The sequence below is a fragment of the Drosophila arizonae genome, chromosome 5 (assembly GCF_054131065.1).
Source record: "Drosophila arizonae isolate 15081-1271.41 chromosome 5, UAZ_ARI_1.0, whole genome shotgun sequence".
Classification (NCBI taxonomy): domain Eukaryota; kingdom Metazoa; phylum Arthropoda; class Insecta; order Diptera; family Drosophilidae; genus Drosophila; species Drosophila arizonae.
Window position 1 is genome coordinate 1,079,606 of NC_142925.1, and position 27,878 is coordinate 1,107,483.

General features: G+C 39.8%; 5 protein-coding genes across 13 annotated transcripts; 3 read left to right on the plus strand and 2 right to left on the minus strand.

Moving 5' to 3' along the window:
* Positions 1-1,184: 1,184 nt before the first annotated feature.
* Positions 1,185-3,559, minus strand: LOC108615782 (serine protease inhibitor 42Dd-like). 3 transcript variants are annotated; one of them, XM_089472234.1, is made up of 4 exons: positions 3,418-3,559; positions 1,754-2,629; positions 1,542-1,683; positions 1,185-1,476 (listed from the first exon to the last, which is right to left on the minus strand). In XM_089472234.1, the coding sequence occupies exons 2-4, from the start codon at positions 2,621-2,623 to the stop codon at positions 1,301-1,303; spliced, it is 1,188 nt and encodes a 395-aa protein (XP_089328360.1). In that variant the 5' UTR covers positions 2,624-2,629; positions 3,418-3,559; the 3' UTR covers positions 1,185-1,300. The 3 variants fall into 3 exon arrangements, with proteins under 3 accessions (XP_089328360.1, XP_017866042.1, XP_017866043.1); XM_018010553.2 differs by lacking the exon at positions 3,418-3,559 and adding an exon at positions 2,892-3,041; XM_018010554.2 differs by lacking the exon at positions 3,418-3,559 and adding an exon at positions 2,755-2,885.
* LOC108615781 (alaserpin-like) lies at positions 3,514-8,173 on the plus strand. Of its 6 annotated transcripts, none has more exons than XM_018010552.2 (4): positions 3,514-3,649; positions 4,615-5,567; positions 5,630-5,771; positions 7,974-8,173. In XM_018010552.2, the coding sequence occupies exons 1-4, from the start codon at positions 3,625-3,627 to the stop codon at positions 8,093-8,095; spliced, it is 1,242 nt and encodes a 413-aa protein (XP_017866041.1). In that variant the 5' UTR covers positions 3,514-3,624; the 3' UTR covers positions 8,096-8,173. The 6 variants fall into 6 exon arrangements, with proteins under 6 accessions (XP_017866041.1, XP_017866037.1, XP_017866039.1 ...); XM_018010548.2 differs by lacking the exon at positions 7,974-8,173 and adding an exon at positions 7,628-7,912; XM_018010550.2 differs by lacking the exon at positions 7,974-8,173 and adding an exon at positions 7,186-7,449.
* A 612-nt stretch (positions 8,174-8,785) lies between these two features.
* Positions 8,786-11,763, plus strand: LOC108615775 (nose resistant to fluoxetine protein 6). Its single transcript, XM_018010538.2, has 10 exons — positions 8,786-8,908; positions 8,966-9,267; positions 9,326-9,491; positions 9,727-9,879; positions 9,966-10,507; positions 10,587-10,666; positions 10,719-10,832; positions 10,902-11,248; positions 11,330-11,472; positions 11,527-11,763. The coding sequence occupies exons 1-10, from the start codon at positions 8,830-8,832 to the stop codon at positions 11,689-11,691; spliced, it is 2,091 nt and encodes a 696-aa protein (XP_017866027.1). The 5' UTR covers positions 8,786-8,829; the 3' UTR covers positions 11,692-11,763.
* Positions 11,764-11,896: 133 nt separating this feature from the next.
* On the plus strand, positions 11,897-27,697 carry coro (protein coronin). 2 transcript variants are annotated; one of them, XM_018010541.2, is made up of 7 exons: positions 11,897-12,114; positions 19,703-20,093; positions 24,506-24,772; positions 24,836-25,249; positions 25,308-25,601; positions 26,233-26,427; positions 26,486-27,697. In XM_018010541.2, exons 2-7 carry the CDS (start codon positions 19,896-19,898, stop codon positions 26,738-26,740), a joined length of 1,623 nt encoding a protein of 540 aa, XP_017866030.1. In that variant the 5' UTR covers positions 11,897-12,114; positions 19,703-19,895; the 3' UTR covers positions 26,741-27,697. The 2 variants fall into 2 exon arrangements, with proteins under 2 accessions (XP_017866030.1, XP_017866031.1); XM_018010542.2 differs by having other exon boundaries at positions 11,898-12,114; positions 26,254-26,427.
* On the minus strand, positions 22,060-22,818 carry LOC108615793 (uncharacterized). Its single transcript, XM_018010566.2, has 3 exons — positions 22,643-22,818; positions 22,387-22,560; positions 22,060-22,324 (listed from the first exon to the last, which is right to left on the minus strand). The coding sequence occupies exons 1-3, from the start codon at positions 22,701-22,703 to the stop codon at positions 22,101-22,103; spliced, it is 459 nt and encodes a 152-aa protein (XP_017866055.1). The 5' UTR covers positions 22,704-22,818; the 3' UTR covers positions 22,060-22,100.
* Positions 27,698-27,878: the final 181 nt, after the last annotated feature.

The following is a 27,878-nucleotide window of genomic DNA, read 5'->3' on the forward strand; positions in this document are numbered from 1 at the left end:
TTGTGGATTTTTTGCTACAAACTTTCTTTTTCTATGTGTGTGTGCGTGTGTGTTAGTATGTATTAATATGTGTTTTGGCGCGTGCTAGTATGTGTGTGTATGTGTATTGTATACTCTAGTGTGTGTGTCTGTGTGTGTGTGCTTTATGCATTGGTCACTTAACGCTGGCATTCAAATTTCGCCAGCAGCTCTCTGGCTATCTCTACCTCTCTCTATCCCTCTCTCTCTCTCTCTCTCTCTGTCTCTCTTTGCTGTGAATTGATAGCTGCAGCTGCTTTGATTTATTGCCTGCTGGCTGCCAGGACACGTGCATCAGGACACACAGCAACAACATATGACCACCAGGCCCATTGAGACTGATGATGGCCCGAGCCGTTGCCAAAGTAACTCAGTTGCAATCCCCACTCGAGATCAGCAGCCAAAACTAATCAAGGCAGCTGCTTCTACTCTTCTTCTTCTGCTTCTTCACCATCAGCTCGCTGCTGTTCAGTCACAATTTACGAGCTCCTCTTGACATTGAATGCTGGCCAAAGACGAAATAGCTGTGCGCACTTGTATGAAAAGTCAGGTAAAATCACACCTCTTTTTGAAAGGAATCCCGTTACGCCTAAGACAAGATTTTAGTCTATTTCATTTGAAGTTTCTTTGCCTTATTCTCAGTGTATGTGTGACTTGGAAACAACTTAAGTTGACACGGTAAGCCCAAAGTCAGAGCGCCAACAGGTTGCAGCAGTAGCTTATTCCACTTGAACTCCCATTGCGCCAATCAAGTTGTCTACATATAAAGCTCTGAGTTTTTTAAGTTCAACTTCCATACAATGCATACGTTGCAAGAGCTACATTCCCAATTTTGTCTGCAAGTTTACTCTCTCGTTATGAGTTTTATTTTATTGTCCCTACCTTCAGGGACAATTAGCATCATACTGAGCCATAGAGGCTGTTTACTCTGTCGCATTTATTGGCTTTATAGCGGGCGCCAAGTGAATAAGTTAGTTCATTTCATTTCATTTTAAATGTCCCATAGATGGCTCTCCTAGCGCAAACGCGTTGCGCCATCCATCGCCGTTTAATGTGCACTAAATTGACAAATCTATCGATAGATAACCATCGCCAGCCGCCACAACTATCGCCACGAAATAGAATCGATAGTGCAAATTTGAATGTCAACAGACTAAAACATTAAATTATCAGTACATAAATTTGAAAACGGCTATATTAGATCCGAGATAAATTTCAGATCTAATACTTTCACATAGGCATATTGTAAATACGTAGACAGATTATTCAACTTAATTATTTTCTAGCTCCGGTTTGCATGGTGCCGGTGATGGGGCTCCCGCACCTTCCTCAACTGTGGCACCACACAGCGACCCGCAAATAGAATGGCTTTACTATTGCGTATGAAGAAGACAAACGGATGATCAACCTTGAACTGCTTCTGGTGCATAATCATGCTCATGGGCACGATTTTAAGATCTGTGAAACAGACAATGATATAGACTACATATGTACCAAGAGAGAGTTATCTATATATGTCTTACAGGTAGCAGCTGCTGCCTCGCATCCCGCCTCGTTCACATCGATAAAGCCCCGATGCTTAACAGCTGAGATTTTCTGGCCTGTGGCGTCTTGGAAGAGTCGACTCAGATCTGCCGCCTTGCCAAACAGGTCACAAATGCCCAGCTATCAAAATAAAAGATAATGCAATAGATAAGCAACATAAATAGAGATGAGACATATGTGCATGATCTACCAGTTTGAGCGTCTCTGTTAGTTCCAAATCGAATTCGATGCAAAATTTGGGCAAAGTTATTTCCACATCCGCCAAGTGCATGCGCTGATCAAGATCCGCAAGCTCAACTAGGCTTAGCCGATGTTCCAGCTCAGGTAGGCTGCTGGTTTCATTGGGCAGCATTATGAGCAGCTTGATATCGGAATCTTCAAAGGGCAACTCAATGGCCCGCGCGTCCAGTTCAGGCAGCTCGACATATTTGAACTTATCCTCCTGATACATCATGTCCACCTCAACTCGTTTGTGCTGATCAATGTGGAAGTCGTGCCGCGTTGTGCACTCCGGTGTGAAGGGCTTCTTGAAAAGGCCCTTAAAGTACAGCACATTCACAAGCACGGCGCTTGTCTCCGCATCAACAGCATTTGGCTGGAGGAGATCTCGAATCTTGTGTTCCGTTGCCAGCTCGACCAGCTCGTTGATCTGCTGCGTGGCTCCAGTCGAATCGGCGAAATTCAATGCCACCGGCTTATAGTTGAAATACTCCTCCGCCATTTGGTTAAACTCCTGCTGCACGCGGAGCTTTTCATTCACAAACAAATGATTCACGGACTTCAGAGTTATCCGTTTGCCTTTGCTTTTGCTGCTCAGCTGCGTCCACAGCGCCTTATACCAGCTCCCGATCTCTTGCAGATCGCCGGGTCCCAGCCGCAAGCCCGTGCGCAGCTGCTCAGCCGTTCTGCCCGCGGCACCCACTAAGGCCAGCATTAGCGAGGTTTGTATTGAGATGGGCGAAATGACGGCATTGCAGTCGCGCCCCACGATACCCTTTTCAAATGCCGCCGTGTACAGCTGCCGGGCAAACTCACTGCATGCGTCTGGCGTCGGGCTCATCTTCCTCTGCTTACACAAACGAAAATGTAATAGAAACAACAAATTAAAGATTTCACGCTGAAGAACTTATACTTCGATAACGAAGATCTTAAGTCTGTATAATTGATTTCATTAATGCCATTTCGACTCACATTATAATAAATAATAATAAAACTGATTTACTGCATACAAATTCCGGTAAAATCGAAAGTGAGGCAACCCGATCAAGGGAACAGAATATTGAATAGCAGGCCCAACCGACTCGATAGGTAATACAGTAAAGACTAACCTGCATACAATATGAAGTGAGTCAGACATCAATTGTATTTCGCTATGAGAGATAAGATAAAACTGAATGCCTGAACAGTTAAAAGTAAGAGCAGACCGCCTGGCTATCTCTGAGCTCCTTTCGTCAGTATCTGCTCCTACTTAAAAGTGATCTCTAATAAACAACAAATTGAAAGGTTCATAAATTTAACTTCGCCTATCAATCAAAGAGCAACAGTTGGCTTAAAAAAGAGAGGGAGAGTGAGCAAACTTTTTAGCTATTTATTTTAGCACTTAACGGCAAATAATATGAAATGTAAGAGACAATACAATTTAAATAGCTGATAAGGCTCTCTTATTTTAGCGTGGTTTGTTTTGATTATCAATTCAAAGTGCCTATCAATGAGAGAGAGGGCGAATGAGGGTATATAGCTACAATATTCCAATTAAAAATTAAATTAAAAAAAAAAAAAAACATTGCCTTAAAATTGGGGTTTTTCTTTTAAATTGCTGCTTATCAGAATACATGTATGTATGTACATACTTACATATGTATATTATTATTGTTTTCAAAAGATTGCAAATAACACTCTTATTTTGACTTGAAGCTGCTGATAAGCATACAAATAAGATTATTAAGCATATTGTCTTTCAGTTTGAATCACACGTTCGTCGCGTCTGTGCGCCAAAAAACTTTTACGGTGCTACTTTAATACAAATCACAAGTCAATCATAGACCCACATACGCAATTAAAATGCAACAAGTTTCGATATTAAACGGTAAGTCAAATTAAATGTACGAACAAAAGCACCTTACTCATAAACAGAGAGTGTGCTGAAAGAGCATGACAAGTAGATGAAGTTAATAAAGAGCACGTTGTACGCAACAAGAGCAAAAGAAATAACGGACACGTTACATAAATATACATACATGCTTGCGCTGAGCTCACACAGTAGCTAGTGAGCGGGAGAGAGGTATAACTTACACACTTCATACTTTGCATATTTCCATACAAAAGTAGTAGAGAGTGAAATGCATATGTAGATATAACAATCTAAAAGCACTCACATACACATACATAAGCATGCAGTGGTGTATGTATACTAAGCAAAGCTCAGAGCGCTTGTATTTGAATGGGAAGAGAGGGAGTATGTATGTGCATATGTGGCAAACAGAAGTAGCAGAGAATAAAAAGCTTTTAGAGAGAAAAGCCGGCAATTGTGTGATGTGTTTCCTAACAAACTCATACATTTGAATGTAAACACGTATAAAAACAGCGCTTCGAACACTTGTGTTTAGATAGGGGAAAAGAGAGTCGTATCTATCACAGAGAGCAAGCGATATAGAGGGAGCACGTTAACTGATGAGTATCCAAAACACACTCACACATATACAGGTTTGTAAAAACAGCAAAGAACAGCGCGCTAGCCTTTAGTTGGTGCTCAGACGCCTACCTGTACAAACTAAGTGGAGGGTTGCCGCTCGTCACTGAGAAATCAAATAATTGGATAAATAAATCACACTTCGCAATTTAGAAAGCCGCAATCGCACAAGCCAAAAGCATTTGTCACTCGTATTTAGGCGAAAACAACAATTATCAAAACGGCTAAACAACACCAGCAAAACGTAGTGAACAACAAACGACGAGGTGACTCATCGACGATAGTGGGAATTACATAAAATTTTTAAACCATTCGCAGTTGATACATTATTGAATCTCTGACATCATTCACAATATTTTCAGGCTGCGTAAACTACTCGCTGTTGCTTTTGCTGTTCTTGCTGCCGAATTCGTTTGCCCAGCTCCATAATACACAAACGAAAATCATGGCCAACACAGAGGGAGGCAATCTGGCCGAGTTCTCCCAACGACTGGTCGAATTCTCTAACAACTTGTATGGCAATCTCATTGCACTGAAGCCCAACACGAATGTCGTCTTCTCGCCCTTCTCGATACAAACCTGCGCGGCCATGGCTCGCCTGGGGGCCGAGGGCGAAACAGCCGCCCAACTGGACCGCGGCCTTGGCTTGGTCTCCAGCGATCCTCAGCAAATAGCCGAGAGCTTCCACCAAGTGCTCGCCGAATACGAGAAGAGCTCCATATTGCGCATCGCCAATAAGATCTACGTGCAGCAGAACTACGAGCTGAATGACGACTTCAATCGGCTGCTCTCGAAACAGTTTCTGTCGGCGGCGGAGAACGTGGAGTTCGCGCAAAGCGTTAAGGCGGCGGGCATCATTAACGCGTGGGTGGAGCAGCAAACGAATAAGCTGATCAAGGATCTGGTGCAACCTAGCCTGCTGGACGCGCAGACGCGTCTGGTGCTGATCAATGCGATTCACTTCAAAGGCAACTGGGTGCACCAGTTTCCGGAGCACGCGACGCGCAGTGAGAGATTCCATTTGAATGAGGTCGAGGGCGTGGAGGTGCCCATGATGAATGTGAAGGAGCGCTTTCGCTATGCCAACCTGCCTGAACTGAACGCCGCCGCCTTGGAGCTGCCCTACAAGGACTCCGATCTGTCCATGCTAATCCTGTTGCCCAACAGCAAGACGGGCTTGCCGCAACTGGAGCAGCAGCTACGCGGCACGCCCCTCTCCAAGATCACCGAGCAGCTGCAGAGCAACCAAGTGGTTGTCAAGCTGCCCAAATTCAAAGCCGAATTCCAGGTGGAGCTGACATCCGTCTTCAAGCAGGTGAGCAGGTGACTTCTGTCCTGGAGCGTATGTGTGTATGTCATCGCCTCGTCTACTTGCAGCTGGGCATGACGCGCCTCTTCTCCAACCAGGCCGAGTTCGGCAAGATGTTGAAGAGCCCCGAGGAATTGAAGGTCTCGGCTATCATACACAAGGCCTTCATCGATGTCAATGAGCTGGGCACCGAGGCAGCCGCGGCAACGGGTAAGTTGAGCCACTCTTCTATGGGCCTCTCCTTGTGCATCCTCATCCTCCGTACCAACCATTCCACACCTCGTCTGCGTCTCTATGTCTCTCATTCTGTCTGTTCTCATTGCTAGCCGCCGTGGTGCGCATGAAGCGAAGTGTCATTTCGATTGAACAGCCGATCCAGTTCCATGCCGATCATCCATTCATCTTTATGCTGAACCACAGGGAGCAGCTGCCCCTCTTTCTGGGCGCCGTCGTTCGACTTGATGCCGCAGCAACAACGACAACGACAGCCACAGCCACAGCCCAGCACGACGAGCTTTAGCAAGGGTATTAGCGAGGTCAACGAGCAGAAGCTACAATTAGATTTAGAATTATTTAGAAATCTTTACGGGTATTTTTTGTCAAGTTAATAAAGGGCGTTTCCCATGTACCAATCGAAACTCTCTCTCTCTCTCTCGCTCGCTCTCTATCTCTAACTCTGCCTCCTTCACTATCCCCCCTTCTGTTCACTTATCTAATCAAGACTTTTTAAATTGTAAATTAATGTTCAATTGGCTTATAAATCTCATTAATACCCTAGCTACCGTTAGAATAAAATGTTGTTTATATCTAATCTATTAAATAGATGATAAACTTTGTACATTTTCCGTTAGTTCAAGTCATAGAGCGCACTAAACCCTCTATATATAGCTTTTATTTAGTTTATATACAGAATTACAATCATAATATTTCTATGAAGTCTATCATAATTCATTCTAAATTCTTTCTTGTCTAGTCTCTGATCTAATAATATGAACTGCACTTAATATCAATAATACTATATAATACTCTATAAGCTTCTTCTCTTAGCTATCATTAGCCTAAGTCTATTCTTCTTCTACGTCCCTTATCTCTTTCTCATATCATCTCTCATCGTATCTACGCTTTTTTCTCCCATATGGGGCCTTAACTATCTGTTCTGTTGTCTTTAATCTTCTCATTTTGGACAGCTATCATCATGTGTCGTCTCACATCTTGTATGTTCGAGCCACCGCCCATTGAGTTCCATGTGAACCGTCCATTTATCTATTATATAGTCAATAGAAAGGGCGTGGCGCTCTTTGCGGGCAAAGGGCAACAATTTTAATTAGATAATATCTATATGTATATATTGTACAACTTTTGTGGCGTGGCGCTCTTTGCGGGCAAAGGGCAACACTTTTAATTAGATAATATCTATATGTATATATTGTACAACTTTTGTAAGCACCATCAGATATTTGTATTACTGCATGCTTTAATAAAGTTTATAAAGTGGAACATTCCAATTAATCGGGTTATACTCTTGACCCCCACATCGACCTCATAAGTAGCCCCGCATTTATTCTATATTCCTTTTAATCTTACTTCAATCCAATTTGCTTTGTCTTCTCATTCATTCGTATAGCTCTTCTAGTCATGTGTGACATGATGATCATCGAACCGGATCCCATCTATTTTGATGCCGATCATCCATTCCTCTATTACATAGTCAATAAGGATGCTGCGCCGCTTTTCGCTGGCAAAATTCAAACATTTTAAGAATATTTATTTCTCAAGAATTTCCGATTTCATTTAAGATTTTCTTTTCTATATGATATGATCTTGTTAAAATGTTTTTGATTAGCTCTTTATTTGATATTCCGTAATAAACTACTTTCTATGCAGATTAGTGTGATCTTTTCCTTGTTTACTTCTCTTAGACTCAGTCTACTAGTATCAATCAGTATCAATCGCCATCAGACAACATCCATCAGCTTGCATAACAACTCCAATATCATCTCAGACTTGGACTAATCGTGTGTGTTTTTTGTTCTTGTCTTCCGTTATGTCTTCTTCTTTACTTATAGCTATGGTCATGTGCTATGCTTCGATGCCCATGTTCCAGCCGGAACCCATCCGATTCCATGCCGATCATCCATTTATATATTACATTGCCAACAGGCGGGGCGCGATTCTCTTTGCTGGCAAGTTCGCCAGACCTTGAACAGCATCTTCGATCTCTACAACCATCGTAAAAACCAAATGAAACATTTCGAATTTAAGACTGCGCACGATGACAATTTATGGCACTAAAAACTCTTTTTATACTAATCCAAGCATGTTTTATAATAAACAATTAACTATCCATATAAGTGGGTCGATATATATGTGTACATACGTATATCTAAGGGCATTTGTACGGCTTGTTCACAGTGTTTCGCATCATGCCCGTAATGGCAATCCGACGCAAGAGATTCTTTGCCACACATCCATTCCTCTACCTGATCAAGTCGCAACGCAATCTGATACTCTTTGCCGGCAAGCATTTGGGATGAATAATACTTTGGAAAAATAAATAGAAATATTTTTATACTAGTATAAAATAAATGGAAATATGAAAGCCAACAAAAAAATGTGTTTGATTGATGAGCCACTTAGAGCTGAATGCCTTATGCATGCGGGGGCTACATAGATATGTTGAGTGATTGATGGAATGATTGATGAATATACCCTTAAGCCTTGTACGAATGAAAACTGAATATAAAGATTAGTGTATATTCCTCTTATGTGTAATGATTGAAGGCTTGATTGATGAACAAGACAAGGCTGCTAGATTATAGTATGTGCAATGGTATGATATGTTATTTGGAGTATAGCTGAAGATTATTTGTGATAAAGCGTCTAGCTGATTGATGGACTGACTGACTCTGATGGACAGTTGCACTCTCAGGTCAATCGGTAAAAGATGCAAAGCTGAAAAGTAGAGATTTTGATTGAGCAATTGATTGTCTTAAATTTCTAGGAAATCAAACAAGCAACGAAACTTGTTGAAAGGTCAAGTTTCTACAAATTGTAAGCAATTTCTGTAATACAATTTTTTTAAGTCTTAACATCTCTAAAGGGGTGGACTTTGATAACATGTATATAATATATTTCATTGATATTTTATTTTATTTTTTCTTTTGTGAAAAAGCTATTGAAGCGTTGCAATGCGGCACGCAATTGCACGATTTGATAAAGTGCAAAAGTTGTGGAAAATGTTTCAGTAGGTCTTAAAACGCATATCAAGATGCATTTCTTGATTTTCAGTGCTTTGCTCTGCATTTGCAGTTGCAGCTGGGCCAATGGGTCGGATACGCAATTCAATTGTAAGTTTAGTCAGGAATGTGCAAGGCTCCGCTTTTGACTCCGGCGCTATTTCTCAGTAACCCTCTACAGGCAAATGCCCCCCTTACATCAGCTGGACGACTACGATCTGTGCCTGCAGCAGCGGCCGAGTCAGCTGCTGGCCCACAGCACCTATTGCCTGGTCTACGTGGAGCTGAGGCCCAATGGCAGCTCCGAGCTGTGGCAGCAGATCGAGCGGGTGTCTAGGGATGCGAAGCATCACTACAGACACGACCATCTCTTCGTGGGCGTCTGCGTGGAGCGCTGCAAGCGCTTGCTGCACACGTTGGCCAGATTTCAGATACAGCAGCTATACGAGGGCAAGGTCGAGGATCAGGAAGTAAGTGGAATGACCTTGAGACTTACTCCCAGCTCCTATTGATCAGCTGAACTATTAGCTCAGCAGCCACTATGCCAAGGTGCACCGCAGACCATCCGACGAGCGCCTGCACTACGATCACCTGATCAACAGCTGCCTGAACAAGGAGCTCGGCTCAAAGTATCAGCTGCGCCTGCGCAGCAGCATTGAGTACTGCGAGCGAGCGAATGAGCCATTGGAGCACGGTAAGCAAGAGCAATGACATTTTTTGAGATTCTGATTAATAAAAAAAAAAAATAATAATAATAACTATTGTTAAGAAACACTAAAAAAAAAAATTTTTTTTTATATATATAAAGTAATATATTCCCTATAAGATATCAATCATAATCATGCCATCATTCAGACCTCTTGCCAAAACGTCTCACCCACTTTAAGTATTTATTAAATACCTTTTAATAAAAATCAAATCCATTTCAGATGCTCTCGATGTGACGGTCTATGCGCTGCTCGCTCTGCTGCTGCTATTGACCATAGTCTCGTCCAGCTACGATTTCAGCTTGAAGCGCAGGCAGCCGCTGACGAACGCTGCGCGTGGGAATCTCTTCTATCAGCAGGCGCTCAAGACAAGAGGTGGGCACAGATCTATATATCTGAATGTATAGAAAGAAAGCGAGAGATTATAATCCCTAAGTGTGGCTCCTTCTACTCGCCAACAGCTCAACAATTTCTGTGCTGCTTCTCGCTCTGCCGCAACTATTATCGCCTCATTCAGCCCCCGAGCAGCGATTTCTCGCGCGATCTGCGTTTTTTCGATGCATTCCGTGTGATTGGAGTATTTGTCGTAATCCTGGGACACACTTTGATGATCTTTATGACGCTGCAGCTGCAGAATCCCGAGTTCTTTGAGCTCTATCTGTACAGATTCGAGACGTCCTTGTTTCAGAATGGAAACGCAGTCATCCAAATATTTTTCGTAATGAGCGCTTTCTTGCTCTACGTCAACTTTACGGAGAGAGAGTGGATCAATAACTCCTCCAGTGTTTTCAGCTGCATCGGAGTTTACTTTCGCGTATTTTTCAATAGGTATTTCCGACTGTTGCCCTCGTTAGTTCTACTGATACTCTTCAATGGATCCGTTCTGACTCGTCTGGGCGATGGTCCCTTCTGGCGGCACCTGACAGAGGCGGAGAGAACTTTTTGCCGAGAAACCTGGTGGAAGAACGTATTCTTTGTTAACAACTATATGCTGCAAGAGAGTGTAGGTATTACACTTAGAGAAAAACCTTGATTGATTCAAGAACTACACAGTTATTTTCCTTAATATGCATTTATTCCAGTGCGCTCAGCAAACCTGGTATATGGCAGCCGATATGCAGCTCTTTGAGCTGTTTCTAATAATTATTATTATTACAAAAAAGTAAGTTGATTTTCATTATGGAGAGCATACTTTTGGAACTACCGTCTTGCAGGCATCCAGCATTAACCAGATACATCTATGCATTGCTAATTATCGCCATATTCGCTGTGCCTGCTTCGATCACATATTATCTAAGCCTGGATGCAGTCTATCACATGAAGCCAGAGTGAGTTGCATAGGAGATAACCTAAAATATATATTATCAATTTTTCATATACATATATTTTTTTAACAGAACCTATCGTTATTTATATTTTCGAAATTCGGAGACGTTCGACCGGATATACCCCCCTTTCTACACAAATTTGGGCGGGTATTTCATGGGCTTTCTCTGTGCCCAATTCTACTTGAAATTTCGACCTTTGCCAGAGGCAAAGAGCTCGAAAGGCAAATGGCAACTGGAACTAGGCCTGTGGGTCTTAGTTTTGGCTATTCTCCTTATTCTCTTCTCTGGCTATATATTCATAAAATTCGATTTTGAAAAACCTTCCATCTGGCTGGCTCTCTATGCGGGCGTCTATAAGAATTTGTGGATTCTAACCTGTGCGGGATTTGTGTCTTGCATGTGCTTCAAAGTGGGCTGTAAGTGAAGAAGACTTTTCTCTTTTAATTTTGACACTCTCTTAATACTGACTTTTCTCTGCTTTCCTTTGCTCCTTGCAGGGCTGGCGTATGAGTTTTGCTCTCTTTCTGTGTTTCGACCTCTGGCGCGCATCTCCTTTCAAGCGTTTCTTTGGCATGTTTTTGTTCTACGGGTTGTCGCTGGCTCTTTCCGACAACCTGTTTATGTAAACAGTTTCTTTTTGGTATGTTTCTATTACTAACATACAGAATTCTATTTTAATTTGTTTTCCTTTCAGTTTCAATATGTTGTTCTGGTGTTTGTACTTACGCAAATTGTTGCTTTCTTTATGGCGCTCCTATTCGAATATCCGCTGATAGAGCTATTTAAACTGATCATGATGCACCACAATACATCAAAACAAACAACAAGCAGTTTTCAAATCGATATGAATGCACGTTAGAGTCAATTTTAAATAAGTTTTGCTTTAATTCATTGGAATAATCAAAAATTAAATAATAATAGCAAGCATATATTTTTGTTGGTACTATGGTCACTCTATTTTATTTAAATTTCAAATAATGTTAAGTATTAAATAGTTAGGGTGACCAGTGGCAAATTTTTTATTATGTATTGTAGTATTTGGTATTTTATGACTTGCATGGCTGTTGTATTATTCCACTCTGCTAACTGCGGTCACACTGTCTGGTTGTTCAGTTTTGTTTTCTCTCGTCTCGCTCGTCGGCGTTTTGCTACGTTTCGTCTGCTCGGTGTTACCGCAAATTCTTGAAACAGTTCACAACAACAAAAGTGCGAAATTTCAAATTTCTCCAATACTCAATATACAACAAGTGCACAAGTGCCCTAGCATAAATGCTAAATTAATGTGAGTGTTTAAAATTTGTGTGTGTGGGAATATTTTATTTTGGTGGAATTTCTGTTCTGCGGCAACTTTGGCATTTCAAATACAAATGTCAATGAATCATTGTGGCACTTTGTATAGCTAACCATCAAGTGGCTGCCATTTGATTTAATTTATTAATCATTAATCAAGTAATTTACTAATAAGCTTACATTTAAATAATGTACGCGCGTATTACAAAATCATTCAAAATCACGGCAAATAAAATAAGTGCGACAATTGTGATAGTATGCGTGTGTTTGTCTGCATGGGTGTGTGTGCATGTGTGAGTATGTGTTCATGTGTGAGTTGCCCGCGCGCTTGTGTACGTGTGCGTGTGCTGAGTGGTGAGCGCAATGCATGTGAAGAGTGCAGCTATAAAATGTTGCCACATGCGCTCCCGCTCCCACACAGTGTTATATGAGTCGCAACACTCCAAAAAAGGGAATAAAAATGAGAAGCGTCTTGGACAGCGCCAACAACAAAAAGACCGAACGCCGAAAAATGTTGCAAAATGAAAGAAAAGCAAACAAAACGAAAGCAAGCAAGCAAGCAAAAGATTTCTGCGTTTCTCGCCTCGCACACACAAAGACTCACACAAATACACTTATTTAAATTAATTGTTTTTTATTCTTTCGCCTTTAGCTGTAATTTTCGTGTGTGTTTTGCTGTGGTTGCCGTTGCCCGCTCTTTGCTCTCACATTTTCCGGCTAGCTTGTTTATAATATTCTGGTCAATAGCTGAGAGAGCGGCTGAAGCACAGAGCGAGAGAGAGTGAGAGAGAGAGAGACGAGAGAGTGCCCAATTGTTGCTCTGGAAGCAACAAGTTAAATTGAAAAACAGTTATATGCGCGGGGGTGTTCGAATGCGTGCAATTAGTTTGGGCAAGGAAATATACCCTGTAAGTTTGCAGAGTGAAAAAATTAGATTTATAACAAATTTCTGAAAATATATAGAACATATACCATGAGAGTTGTGACCAATGTAAAAAGTCTTAGAGCTATATTGGGAATTAGCATCCAATTTTTGTACAATATCAATCAAAGTTTGTCTGTAGGGTAACCGATAGTCAGGCAATCTCACCTAAAGAACTCTTTAACTGGTTTTAACTGTGGGCGCATGCGATAAGCCGTAATTGAAATATTGTGGCAAGAAACGTGGCTTCAAGTTGGCCAAAGCGTAGAATTACACACATTTCCAGCAGACATACAGGCAGTCTCTTTCGCTCTTTATGTGAGTGCGTTTGTATGTGGGACTGTATGGGTATGTGTATGTGTGTGCGTGTGTGAAACAAGTGTGAAAAACAAACGACCTCCAGCAGCGCACGTCTGCGTCTGCGTCTGCGTTTACGTCTGTGGCGCTCTCTTAGAAAGTGTAAGAGCGCGTGCGAGCACGCCCCCCACGCATAGCTGTTGTCGCTGTAGTTGTTGTTGTGGCTGCTGGCAGGCGTTGTCCAAAAATGGGTTAAGCAACGGCGGCGAAAAAAGCAAGAAACGCAGCAAACGCAGCAAACGCCAATTAGTGACAAAATATAAATGAGAAACGCATGCAGAGTGTACGTGCACGTGTGTGCGTGTGCAAAATATGTATGCAAATTAAATGACAGCTCACTCTGGGAAAAATTTGCAAATTTTAAGTCATAAAAACTTAGTTACGCAAATATATTCGATTAGCTCAATTGTCTAATCTTGTATATTTCAAAAATATTTTTTATCATAATAGAGTGGAGATGCCATGTAGCAAAAACCTTTTATTGAAAGCAGTCGTAGTAAAAATATTTTGTTGTTTGAGTAGGTCTTTGTTGTCCACAGTGCAGTGTCCAAATAGCAACAGCAACAGCAACAACAAATGCCGCCAGTCTGACTAAGCGTAAATGCGGCAGAAATAGCAACAAGTAGACGCGAAACGGAGAAGCGTCGTGCAATTAAGAGAGCAACAACAACAAGCAATGCATAGTTAAATTTAGCAGCCGAGTTCCACTTTCACTCGGCAGCGACACCGACACCCACCGATGTGCCCACCCTCCTCTCTCTCCTTTGCTCGTTCGCTCGTGTTTGAGTTGCATGTTATTTGTATTGAGTGCGTGCCGTGATTTTTGCGTTGGCACGAATGGAAATGAATATGCGTATAGATAAGTGTAAAACGCATAGCAAACTTGAAGCGAATTTGAATTGAATTGGTTAACTGCAGCAAGCAAAATGTAAGTTAACGATATTCTAATGGATGATGATGCATCATTTGAGTACTCGCCCTGTCACCACCACACAGCACACAGCACGCGCACATCTCTAGCGCTGACAAACGTTTGTCTCAGGGAAGACACTTGTGCGCTTTTTGTCAAGATTTAAGTTAATCGCAGAGGCAACGGGCAACATCGGCAGCAGCAGCGGCAGCAACAGCGACAGCGACAGCAGTTTGATGAACCTAAGTACAACAAGTCAGTCCAATCACGATGACGATGTATTTGCTGTTGTTGTTGCATGCCATTGGCAATTATAGTAATGCTTAATGACATCATCAGCCGCAGCGCAGCGCTGCAACGAACAGCAGCAGCTGCATTCGCAATATGCAAGCGAAAGTTTCCATGCGAGGACCGATGACTGATAAGCGCTGCACTTGCAGCTGCAGATGCTTATCAGGCAGTCGCAGTCGCGTCTGGCATTAATGATTCATTTGCCACCTACACAAATACATAAAACAAAACAATAATTATACACAGTAAGAAAATGTTAATGTGGCTTTAAATAAAACGGAATTGAATTGAATTCGCCGCACTTACAATGCAATTGCTTACTCACGGTTTGCTCGCATCTCTCTATCTCGCTCCTTTCTGTCATACAGGAAGCTTAAGAAAGAAGTAGTCAAATGACACTAGGCGAATTCATGGCTAATATTTATATTTTAGTTCATTTGCTCTCGCTCTCCCTCTCTTAATTTTGCCAGTGAGCTTATACAGGAAGTTTATGTAAGGAAAGGAGTGGTCTAGTGGCAAGGCATGCGCCTCGTAAACGAGTCTATGCTGATTCGATTCCCGCCAGCTGTTTATATTGTTATAAAGCATTAATTAAAAGCTTTTACATTTTTTTTTTCAATTTATTTTATTTGTACTGTGTAGCATATGTACATATGTATTATTGTCATTGTTATTGTTAGTGCAATTGTTATTTATGTGTTGCTTATGACACATTCACACCGCCCGTTGTCATCTAATTAGATGTTCGGCTTTATAACGGGCTGCATTAGCATTGTGCAGCAGCCAATTGGAGCGGCACTCCTTTGCGCTCTGGCTGGCCCCACTTGCCAGTTGCCACTTCATCCATTGACCGCTTCGCGTTTGTCATTTCATTTCTTACACTCGCTTGCATAGCACAGTGAAATATTACAACAACGCTTAATTGACGACTGCGACTGTGCCGTTCCCTCTCTCGCTCTCTCTCACTCTCTTGATGCTCGCCCTTTTTGCGCTTTGGTTTTTTAAGTCACGCCGCCAAGCGGGGCAGCAAATGTTGTTAGCAATTAGAATTGGCCGCTGAACGTTTCGACAAAGCGTTAAGATTTGCAATCAAGCATTAAGTCAATTTGTGGCCACGTCGCTGTCGACGTCGCAGCCTCAGCAGCAGCAGCAGCAGCAGTAGCAGCGGCGCGTTACAATCATCAACTGATGAACCGATCAGCGGGCTGCATCGTAATGAGAAATGACCTGTGGTAGCTGTTGTAAGTGTAAACAGCATACAGTGCGTGACAGCAGTCAGGCTACTTTTACACAGAGGAGCTGCACTTACAACATATTGTTGCATTTATTTACACTCATATACAGATAAATTGATTTCCAAGTAAACTTTAAACTTTGATTATTTGTAGTTACAAAATATTGTATTATTTGCTTTTCCGCCAGCTTATCTAATCATTGGTTTTTTTTCTACCGTCAAACATTGGATTTGTTGTGATATCTATATATTAGAAAAATGATAGGCTGAAGGACAAGTAATTATGTGTAACCCAGCTGAACGTTAACTATTTGCAGTTAGTGTTGCTATGGCCTCGCTGTAGAATATACCTAATGTGTGCAATAACTGATCGCAGCTAGTGTTCAATAAACACTTGCTACAACAGAAGCCTCTCTTTAACTTCTTGTCACTCTTTATTTCTTTCTCTAAAACTTATTAATGAGAAATTTTCTTTTTGATGCATTAACTATTTGTGGCCACTGTTTGACAGTTGAGCTACTCAGCAATCTGAAGCCTCTCTCTTCTCACTTCTCTCTCTTCAACTACTTCCTCTCTTCTGTTCTGTCCCACCCGCAACCCGTATTACGATATAACAAGTATTTCTACTGAATATCAACTTCCGTTATACGTATATACATACACATACATATATTCATATCCATATGTGAATATATACATATTTTTATCGGTAAAGGAATGCAATGGCAAAAGCTGTCAAAAATGTTGCAAATGAATTAAAAATATTAAGAACGCAAATTACAATGCCTCTCGCCCACTCTCTACCTCTCACGCTCCCTCTCTCTCTTTCTCTGTCTCTATGTGTCTCTATATGAAAATTGAATTTTAAGCAAGATGATTGAATTTTCTATTAATAACACTTTTTTTTTTTTGACCTTCAGCAGCTGTGAAATTTATTCAAAAATGTTTCTAGCGAAGGTGTTCTTGAGGCGCAAATATATAAACATAATAAATAACACACACACGAATCGATCTCTGTATATGTATATATTTATTTGTAGATGTGTGTATGTTTGGGTAGAGTATATATCTATATCTATGGCCTTTTGAAGAGCTCGATTTTTTCCCTTTTTATTCTCGAGTGTGTTTTAGGCAATTCTATTTGCTGATAAAGTATATCAGCAGAACACGTCGATAATAGTGACTAAAATATATACATACATATGCATGGTCTATATTTATATGTAAGTGCGTAAATACACACCCAGTTACACGCACATACACACAACACTTTATACAAATGTTAAAAGAAAATAAATACTTGGAATATTTATATGCATTTACATAATATACTCTTTTTCGTATACATATAGATGTATGTATGTGTATGTACATATATATTTGTGCATGTTTATGATTTTTAAGCAGGTCAATGACAAATTCTCCATATGACTGTATAAGAACATAAATATATATATACAAACTCTCATATATTTATAATACTTTCGGCATAAAAGAAAATATATGAATATATGGATTTCGTCGAATAATAAATACCCTTTACTGAGACTAGAGACTTCAAATTTGGAATATGTGCTTTTCGCTATTCTCGTTCTATATAGTATTCAGTTTTTGATGATACAGGAAATAACTTTAAGGGCTTGATATTGTATATATCATGCTTGATTATTAGTATATACTATATTATATACTAAGTGGTATATGCTATATAGTATAGTCAGGTATATAACAGTTCAATGTGAAATCTTGTTGGGAACTTAGTAAACAGCATAATTGATGATTAGCTCAAAAACTTTATATATATGATCGATGACTCCTATTGAAAATACATACATTTATGCTATTAGTCATATTTAGTGTAGTCCACTAGCTCGAAATTATTATTATAATTATTTCTCGATGAAAGAGATTAAGAGGAGCCACATGTATTTCCTATATATCTGAAACTGTCTTTTGCTTCACATGTTACACATGCAGTATGGTAGCTAAGGTAGCCTTTGTTAGTGCAATCAAAGCGCATATTATAATTTAACGAGCGAGTTGACATTTTCTTTAGCTTCTTTCTGTTTTTTTACTGTTTTGCTGTTTCTCAAGTTTCGAGTTTTTCACTGATTAAAAACGAAAGCTCTGCCACATTTATGAGAGTTAAGACGGCGAGGGCCGAGTAGAGCGTATACATAGGTTATATCTGGCCCAACCCTAAAGACCCAAAAGAGTTGCGAATCGGCTGTTAGGAGTGAAGTTTTTTCTTTCATTTTGTGTATTCTCTATGTGGCCATAATTCACGTGTTGTCAGCCGCCGATTCGTTATTTCAGCATTATGATGTCATATTATAAAGCAGCGCCTCGCAGCGCAGCTGCCTACAGCCCGATTGTTGTAATACCCCATGAGTGCGAGCAATAACAGGGTAGCATTAGAGTGTGTGTGATAAGTAGCAATAGTTCTTGCCTATATATATATATTCTTATTCAGTATCACCAGCGATGGCTAAGCAGTTTTGTCAGCCTATCTCTATCTCTTTCTACTCAATTACGTTTTGCTACTAACCTGATTAAGCGATTAAGATCGATGTAAAACTTTCGCATGGCCTTGCCTGCTTTAGCAACATGAGTGAATATAGTTTGGTATGCAAATTATTCGCTTGTTGCCAATATTTCTCTATAATATGGAAATCAAAGTCTTTTGATTACTTTTTATAGCCTGAACTGATTGATATTTGAATTAGAGCTATAAAGATTTGATTAAAATGTGTGTTAACTGGCTGAAGAAGATGGTATATACGTATGTACATATGTATGAGTTATTTCTGGCAAATAATCAATAGCTCTTTTTCTATTGATATCAGTTCGATTGCAATCCATATTATGTCTGAGTTAATGGAGCATATTTGCTATACTCCTCATAGGGTAACAGCTAGTCGATCATTTGTCACTTACTGCCGCTTGTTTTATTCACTTTAGTTGCTAATTAACTTTTGATAATTGAACACGTTTCGCTGTTTCGTGGCAGGTCAGGTAGAAAGTGACGTGGGGAAAGTATTCTAAATGAGTTTTTATATTTCCCATACATATATACTTTGTTTTCTTTTAATCATATTTTGTTATCTCTGTCTCTCTCACTCTTTTCCCTCTGTTTATGCAACATTTGCCACACAAAACAAATGACAACAAAGCTGAAAATGATATTTGTTTTCGTCGGGTTAAGTCACAGTTAAACGGAGCTGCTTATTGATTGCCGTTTGCTCCACGTAATATGCAAATTTATTGAACAAATCGAGGTTTTGACACGGCTCGCAGCTAAGCGAAAACTTGATAACAGAGGCGTCGGTTGGGGCAGGGTTTTGCGATGTATGATGGGAGATTTGTCTATATTTAATAATAGCTGATTGTGTAATCAAATACGCTTAACATGATAGTGCTTACAGATCATTTACATGGTTTACTTATGTTAACATGCTGTCAACTGTTAAATAGTAACAGAATGTGTTATTGTAACTCTTGAATAAACAAATATTAACAGAGATTTAAAAGGGTTTATCTGGAAGTGTTATCTTATCAAAATACGCTGTTCTGTTATAAATATAAAAATATAAAAATTGATTTAGGTTCTGAGTTAGACTTTATTGCCTGAAGGCTACAGAGCTTGTGCATAAAGTTCTTATGTCAATAATATTCCTTATGGCTTTCATTTCAAAAACTTTTGAGTACTTAGAACCTAGTGTCAAAACGATTCGATGATGTTTCATAATAAAGGGAATAGGCCTCCGTACCCCTGCCTAAAACAGACGACGCAACAAACAACTCTTAAAGACGCTGACGAAAAAACACAACTAACAAGCTCTATCTATTCATCTTATTTTTCACAGGTAAAAGAAAGCAAAACAAAACCAAGAAAAACAACAAAATTAACAACAAATCCGACTCAAGCCTCAAGTGAACTGCCCAAAGAAATACAAAAACCCAGAGAGTGAAGCAGAGTTACTCACATAACGGTAATTCCAAGGGACGCAACGAAGCAGAGGCGGGCATATAAAGAAGAAGAAGAAGCAACAGAAGAAGATGTCATTTCGTGTTGTGCGCAGCTCAAAATTTCGTCACGTCTATGGACAGTCATTAAAACGGGAACAATGCTACGATAATATACGCGTATCCAAATCCAGTTGGGACTCCACATTCTGTGCGGTAAATCCAAAGTTTTTGGCCATCATTGTGGAGTCAGCAGGTGGCGGAGCCTTCATCGTATTGCCACACAATAAAGTGAGTATATCTGACAACTGAGACCACTAAGATACCCTAGAAAAACTGAATACCCATGAGGATAGCTATTAAAAGCAAAGGATTAGACTAGATAGAAACCAGAAAATGAAAAAGTTGATTTAACTTTGAGTAAAAACTTAATTAGTAGATAAGCAACAACTTTTTTGACTGCCCTCGTACATCTGGAAAGTCTATATGTAAGTCTCTGTAGTAAACTTGTTGAAGTTCTCCTCTGATATGCCTCTTTAAGATAGATTTGCATTTGGCCTCAGTTTGATAGCTCTTAGACCATACCCTTCTATACAATTCTCAAACTCTTTGAACTTATCTATACTATGGTATTACTTAGTCATATACCCTTGCTGAAATGCCTGTTAAAGTTCTGTTCTATTCAAAGTCTCTCGCAGTTGGTTAGTCAGCAACGTTAACTTTTCTGACTACCCTCGCATATACATACATAGGCCATTTGTAGATCTAGAAAGAGTGTGTCATTATAAAGCTATTTATATAGACACAATGGAACCTCTATTTATAGGGTATTTGGTGGTTGCCATTTGTGGTATTGTTGCCATGCTAGGAAGTGACGTCGATGAGAGGCTATTTTCTGTATATGAATATACCCTGTAGCTGTGAGTTAACGAAAAGCTTATAGAGATTCGTGCATTAATATAATTCGAGCTAAAACATGGATTGAAGAAATTGAGGCAGAAGCAAGTCGTTTTTTTGCTACACTAGTTCTTAGTCTTGAATCATATTTGTTGCTCAGTTATTCAGCTTTTTAATCAGGCATCGACAGCTGTTTAGCGCATGAACCAGCTGCGCAAATCAAGTGCAATTTATGGTTCATTAGTAGTTAAAAACAAAATTAATCGCTGCATAATCTCTGTTTTAGTGAGAGGAATGTACAATAAGTTGACTAGTGCTGATAAGCAGCAAACATATATCAGATAGGCCGGCTCTTGATCTATTCTTCATCCTTTCATTCTGCCGCCTGTAGGATATCTTCTAGTCAATCAGTCCTCAACTTTGCCAATTGTCTTTAGCCTTTTGTCGTCTCGTCATGTCTCATGCTTTATAAATAAAGCTAGAGCCTAGCATTATGAATTCTAGGCAAGCAAACCTCAACCCAACTCTTAAGAGAACTCTCACTCGCTCGCTCTCTCTGTCTCCCGCTCTCCCTCTCAATTTCTCTGCAGTTTTCTTGGCTGGCTGCCAACATGACACATCAAATTGTCTAAATTTATAAAAATAAATTAAAAATTGCAAAAATATATATATATATATATTGAATATATAGCATATAGTCTCAGCCCCTATTTAGCTATATATATAAATGTATGTATATATATCGTGAGTGAGAAGTTATTGAAAAACTGCAAATTCGAAAAGTGTATTAAACGAGCATCCGCTCAGCTGTCTTCGCCTTCGCCGTTTGTGTGGGCGTTTGCCTTAGCAACGCGTCTGATTTTTGGCCTGGTCAATTCTAATTGGGCCCAAATTTGTATGCAAAACGCGTTCCATACGAAAGTTTATTTTTTTTCTTCATGCAGCAGCAGCTGCTGCGGTAGCCGCCGCTTTCACACGCTCTAAATTTGAATATTTTATGGATTTGGCTGACCTTAAATTCAATTTTTGGAGCGTGCATTAAATGGACACGATTAGGTGGATGGATGGATGGATGGAAGAGTAGGACTTGCAATTGGAGGCAGAGGTGGAGACATATAGAGAGAAAGATCGAAATTTTGAGAATTCTTTAAAAGTCATATATTTTATTGTAATCAAGTTTATTAAAAAAAAAAAACAACCATTTTAGTCTTAAAGTTATCGATTATTAAAAACCTTATCGAATATCAGTTATAAAGCTACATCTCCTACATCTCCTAGATTCATGTGAAGTTTATAGAACTACGATTATTGTTATATCCTATACCTTTTCCTTTGCGAACAGAGAGAAAAAGTAATCAGGTCACATATACATATTTAATTACACTTATATAAAGCCATATTTCAGATGGCCATAATGAAAAATGCCAGCAAACATGATAATATAAGTACGAAATTCACAATAACACGCTTTCCTACATCTAGAGCATCCATAAGATTAACTCTGCACCCGCATATGTATCCGCATGCAGCGCACAGTTTTATTGGATCTGCATATTTATACTTTGGACGAATTACGTGACATTTTCTATCAACACTACCAGAGCATAACACATCCGTTAGTTTACCTAAAATGCCGCAATTTCCAGAATCAGGCGTTATACGAAATGTGCAAGAGATGCGAAATTACCTTTTATTTTCATACCGGGACTCAGGCACGCATCGATTCTAGGGTCCGTAATTTCTCCAGGTTCCTTCCAATCTATTTTTAGGAAATCATTCTTGTTGCTAAACATAAAAGTATCGTTTACTCTACACTTTTCTAAGATCTCACATTCCAGACATATATTTTGGCCATTTCCATCTGTAAAGTTTAGTTTCGAGTCATTTGGCCCAGATGTAATCATAAATTTACTGTGCTTTACTTTTTCTAAATGGATGCTTACATGAAGTTAAATAAAGAATTGAAAAGCCAAAATAAGTAATCACAACTTTAAATTTTTCCATTTTCGAATTTGACTATAAAACATAAGAGACGTAAGAATGAAAAAGTTCTACGAATCGAATTCGATAATTTTCTATGTATTAGGAAACAGATTGCTTTGGTTTTTATACCCTGAACCCATTGAAAATGGGAAATCAGGGTATAATGGTTTTGTTAAAAGTATGTGACAGGCAGAAGGAGGCGTGGCAAATCCAAAAAAGGATATATATTCTTGATCAGGGCGACGAGCTGAATCGATTTATCCCTGTCCGTCTGTCTGTCCGTCCGTCCGTATGTATGAGCGCGTCGATCTCAGAAGATATAAGAGCTAGAGACCTGAAAACTTTTTTCCTTGGTGCGTGTAGATCAAGTTTTTCTCTAAATATCGAAAACTATTCCCGATATTTTATTATCGATTAAAACCCTTATCGAAAGCTAGTTATTTCATTTTATCTCCTACACCTTTAGAGCTACAGTCTCCAAACTTTAAATATAGACCTATGTGTTTTATATAATTTCGATTTTTGTTGTAATTTAGCCCCAACCCCTATATCCACCCCCTCACCCTCACCTTTGTAAAAGACGTATTTCAAATACTAGAGAGTTGTGCTTCGGCATATACACGCATTTCAATGTTATGATCACGACCTACAAGTTTCATGGAGATCGTATATCCACAAATAGTAACTTTACCACATATATTTTATTGTATATATTGAAAGCCATATTTCAGTTGGTCAAAATGAAAAACGCTAGTAAACATGATAATATAAGTATGAAATTAACAACAACACCTTTTCCTACACCTAGTGATTGCAGTAGATTTCCTGTACAACCACATATGAACCCGCATTGGGCGCATAGTTGGTTTGTAGGTGCGTTTTTATTTTCTGGGCGAATTGCGTGACACTTGTGATCAGAACTAGTAGAGCATACCAAATCCGTTAGTTGACCTAAAATACCGTATTTTTCAGAATCAGACAAATTATACGAGATGTGAAATAGATGCAACATTACCTTTTATTATGTAATTGGGCACCATGCAATTATCGATTTTTGGATCTGACACATCTTGAGGTCCCCTTAATACTACTTTATCATCATCATCTTCGTGATTATACAATAAAGAGTCGTTTATTGTACACTTTTCTAAGTTCTCACATTTCAGACATATATTTTGGCCATTTACACCTGTAAGATTTAGTTTTGAGTCATTTGCCACAGATCTAAACATAAATTTATTGTGCTTGATGACTTCTATATGGATGCTTACATGAAGTTAAATATGGAATCGAAAAGCCCAAACAAAAAATCACAATTTTAAATTTTTCCATTTTCAAATTTGACTATAAAACATAAGACACTTAAGAAAGTAAAAAAATATTGCTTTGTATTTGGAAACAGCTTGCTAGGTTTATTAAAATATTATATCAAATCCCCGTTAGATACACCCATTCACCTAAGTTCTTTATAGGTACGTACATATATAGATCGAGCAGACTAAGTTTGTAAAAATTGTAGTTTTGGTGTTATCGATTCTCAATCTACAAAGAACTATTAATTAAACAACTAAGTTTCCATTATATCCAGATTAAGCAGAAAATAAGCGAAGATTTATTGAATTAACACTAAGAAGAATGAATTAAAGTCTATAATATATATATATATTAAACACACAATTTAGTACCATACAAATTCTAATATAAAATCCATTTTAGTCTCAATTGAAGAATTTGTGCATTGAATTGCTTGAAACTACTTTCATCAGAGTCTTAAATTGATCAGAGTTAACTATATCTTAATCTTTTATATCTCTCTTTCTTAGGTCGGGCGCATTGCAGCGGATCATCCGCTGGTGGGCGGTCACAAGGGTCCAGTGCTGGACATCGCTTGGTGTCCGCATAACGACAATGTGATTGCCTCTGGCTCGGAGGATTGTGTGGTGAAGGTGTGGCAGATACCAGATGGCGGACTATCGCGTACACTCACCGAACCCGTTGTGGATCTGGTGTTCCATCAGCGACGCGTCGGTCTAGTCCTGTGGCATCCGTCAGCGCTCAATGTGCTGCTCACAGCGGGCTCCGATAACCAGGTAGAGTTCGAGTCGGAGGTATCCAAGATCTGGATTAACATACTTACATCTTGTCTCGATTAGGTCGTCATCTGGAACGTGGGCACTGGCGAAATTCTGGTGCACATTGACTCCCATCCGGACATCGTTTATAGCGCCTGCTTCAACTGGGACGGCTCCAAGCTGGTCACCACCTGCAAGGATAAAAAGATTCGCATCTATGATCCACGAAGCGGCGAATTGGAAAGCGAAGCGATGTGCCACGAGGGCTCGAAGGCGACTCGCGCGATCTTCTTGCGTCACGGCTTGATCTTCACGACCGGCTTCAATCGCAGCTCGGAGCGACAGTACTCGCTACGTGCCCCGGACGCGTTGAACGAACCGATTGTCATGGTCGAACTGGATACATCGAACGGTGTGATGTTCCCTCTGTACGATGCGGACACAAATTTGATCTATCTGTGCGGCAAAGGAGACTCTGTGATACGTTATTTCGAGGCAAGGCTTTGATCATCAGCTTCATTTGTTCTCTGTTTAATTTGGGCGTTTGCTTTAGGTCACGCCGGAGCCGCCGTTTGTGCACTATATAAACACATTTCAAACGCCCGATCCGCAGCGTGGCATTGGACTGATGCCGAAGCGTGGCTGTGATGTAACCACCTGTGAAATAGCCAAATTCTACAGGCTGAACAACAATGGTCTCTGCCAGGTGATATCGATGACAGTGCCACGCAAATCAGATCTCTTCCAGGAGGATCTCTATCCGGACACATTAGCGGAAGATGCGGCCATCACGGCCGAGGAATGGATTGCGGGCAAAGACGCAGATCCGCTAACCTTCTCGCTAAAAGTAAGTGGCGTCAACGCCATAGATTATCGCTCCTGGCTATTAGGATAACAGCGTTGCCCTTGCAAGCTATGGCAGCTGCTGTTCATAGAAGAGAGAGCGTAAAGAGATCTGTTGTAGATATGTTACAGAATTTTCATATATTGTAGTATATAAGAAATGTCCTTATGTTTGCGCTTGGCTAATATTTCGTGTTTTGCTTGCTGCTCGTTTCGTCTCGTCTGCTGGCGCCATCATCATCAGTGATAATCAGTGCTGGCAATTTAGCTGTTTGCCCTGAACAGATCTAGCCTTTTATTTTTGGCTATTTTTACCCGCTTCTTGTTGCGGCCGATCTGTTGTGCTCTTGAGACAGCACTGTCCAATACACAAACACACACACATACGAAGAGAGCAAATAGTTAAAGAGAGCTTAAAGCATTATAACAGTATAACTGTATAAGCGAAACAGTAATGAATGTTAATGCAGCCTGTCTGCTCGCTTACACACACATGCTCACGCATACCTCGCCTCACTCACACAGACACACGCTTACGCTCCTAACACGCACGCTGCGTGGCGCTTGTTGTTGTGTTCTTTGTTCTTTGTTGTAAGCCCATCAATCTGAACAGCTAACCTAATAAACCTAATCAGGATCGCGTCTCCATTGTACAGGGTGGCTATGTCTCCTCCGGCAACACGACGCTCTCTGTGAGCAAGAAGGCCAACATATTGAACAAGGCGTCCGCATCGAGAGGCGGCGGAGGCGGTCCGCTCTCTGGAGGCAATCATTCATCCGCGAATAACAATGATTCGAATGATGCCAATCAAAGTGCAGCGATATTCTCGGTAAGTAATGCAAAGATATACCTGTATAGCTGATGCTAATTAAATTTTCTTACTGCAGGAAAAGGATCATCGCAATATTTTAGATGAGATTCGCAAGCTGAAGGCGATTATTGTGAAGCAAGAGAATCGTATTAGAGCCTTGGAGGCGAAGGTCAATGCAGCTGCTGGCGATGAGACGGATGCACGGAATAGCAATAAAAATGGCAGCGGAGCAGCGGCGGCAGTGGAAAGCAGCAGCAGCAGCCAACCAGCGGCCAGCGAAAGTGCCAATGACCACAGCACAGCAAAGGATAATGCGCATGAAGATGACTAAAAAGAAGAGAGAGAGAGAGAGAGAGAGAGAGCGAGAGCAAAAGCAGTTGGCACAAAGAGCGGAAGTAAGAGAGGGGAACGAAGCAGACAGAAAACAGAGCCAAGCCGAGCAGAGAAATCGAGATAGGAAGCACACAGAGTTGTGTTGGAATGAAGTGGAATGATGATGATTATTATTTGTACACGCTCAAGTGGAGAGGAAGAAAGAGAGCGCGAGAGTTGTCTTTCGTCTATGATTATGATTTTCAATTATTTATTTTATATAATTTTAATGTTAGGTCTTTGTACGAGCTAAATGGAAGAAGCAAAGGAATACATACAGAAAACACACAGAAAATCCTGCCAAAAAATTAAAAAGAAAACAATATATTGTTAACCTGACTAGCTGCAAAAGATCGTAACGAAGCATTAAGTCGAGCTGTGTTTTTCGTATGTGAAATTGTTGTAAATTTAACAAAACAAACAAAAAAACAAAAAAAAAGAAAGAAAAGAAAAGAATCAAAGTATAGACTAAATTGCAATCATTTAAAAAGTAATGCTATTTCCTACCAATTTACACACAAATTACAAACTTTTCTATACATATACATATAAATATTTATATATATATACATACATATATACATACATATAACTGATTACCCCCTATTGAGGCAATATATATATATATATCCATGACAATAGCTTTTATAACAATTAGGCATCCGCGAAAATTTGTCCGCCGCTTTCATTAAACATTAAACACAAAAACTTTTCTCGTTCTAACTAATAATAAGTTGTATTTTGTAATAATAAAAGAAGGAAAACCAACGAAACTATTTTCAAAATATTGAAGATTGTGCAACAATCAAAGAAAACAACAAATAATAATAAATGATAATGTTAAAGTGCTGACTATAAACGAATCGCTGTATAAATAATTTAAAGTTTGATACGAAATAAATAAAATCAAAGATGAGATTTCGAAATTTTTGAATTAATGGCAGTTCAGCACTCTGCTTAGTGGCAATACGGTCAGACTGTATAGGGCTGCTGAAACGATATATTGTACTAAAATATCGATAATATAGACGTACATATCACAGTCTTGAACCGAAGCAACCGTTGCCAGCAGAGAAACAAAGTGATTGATAACATAA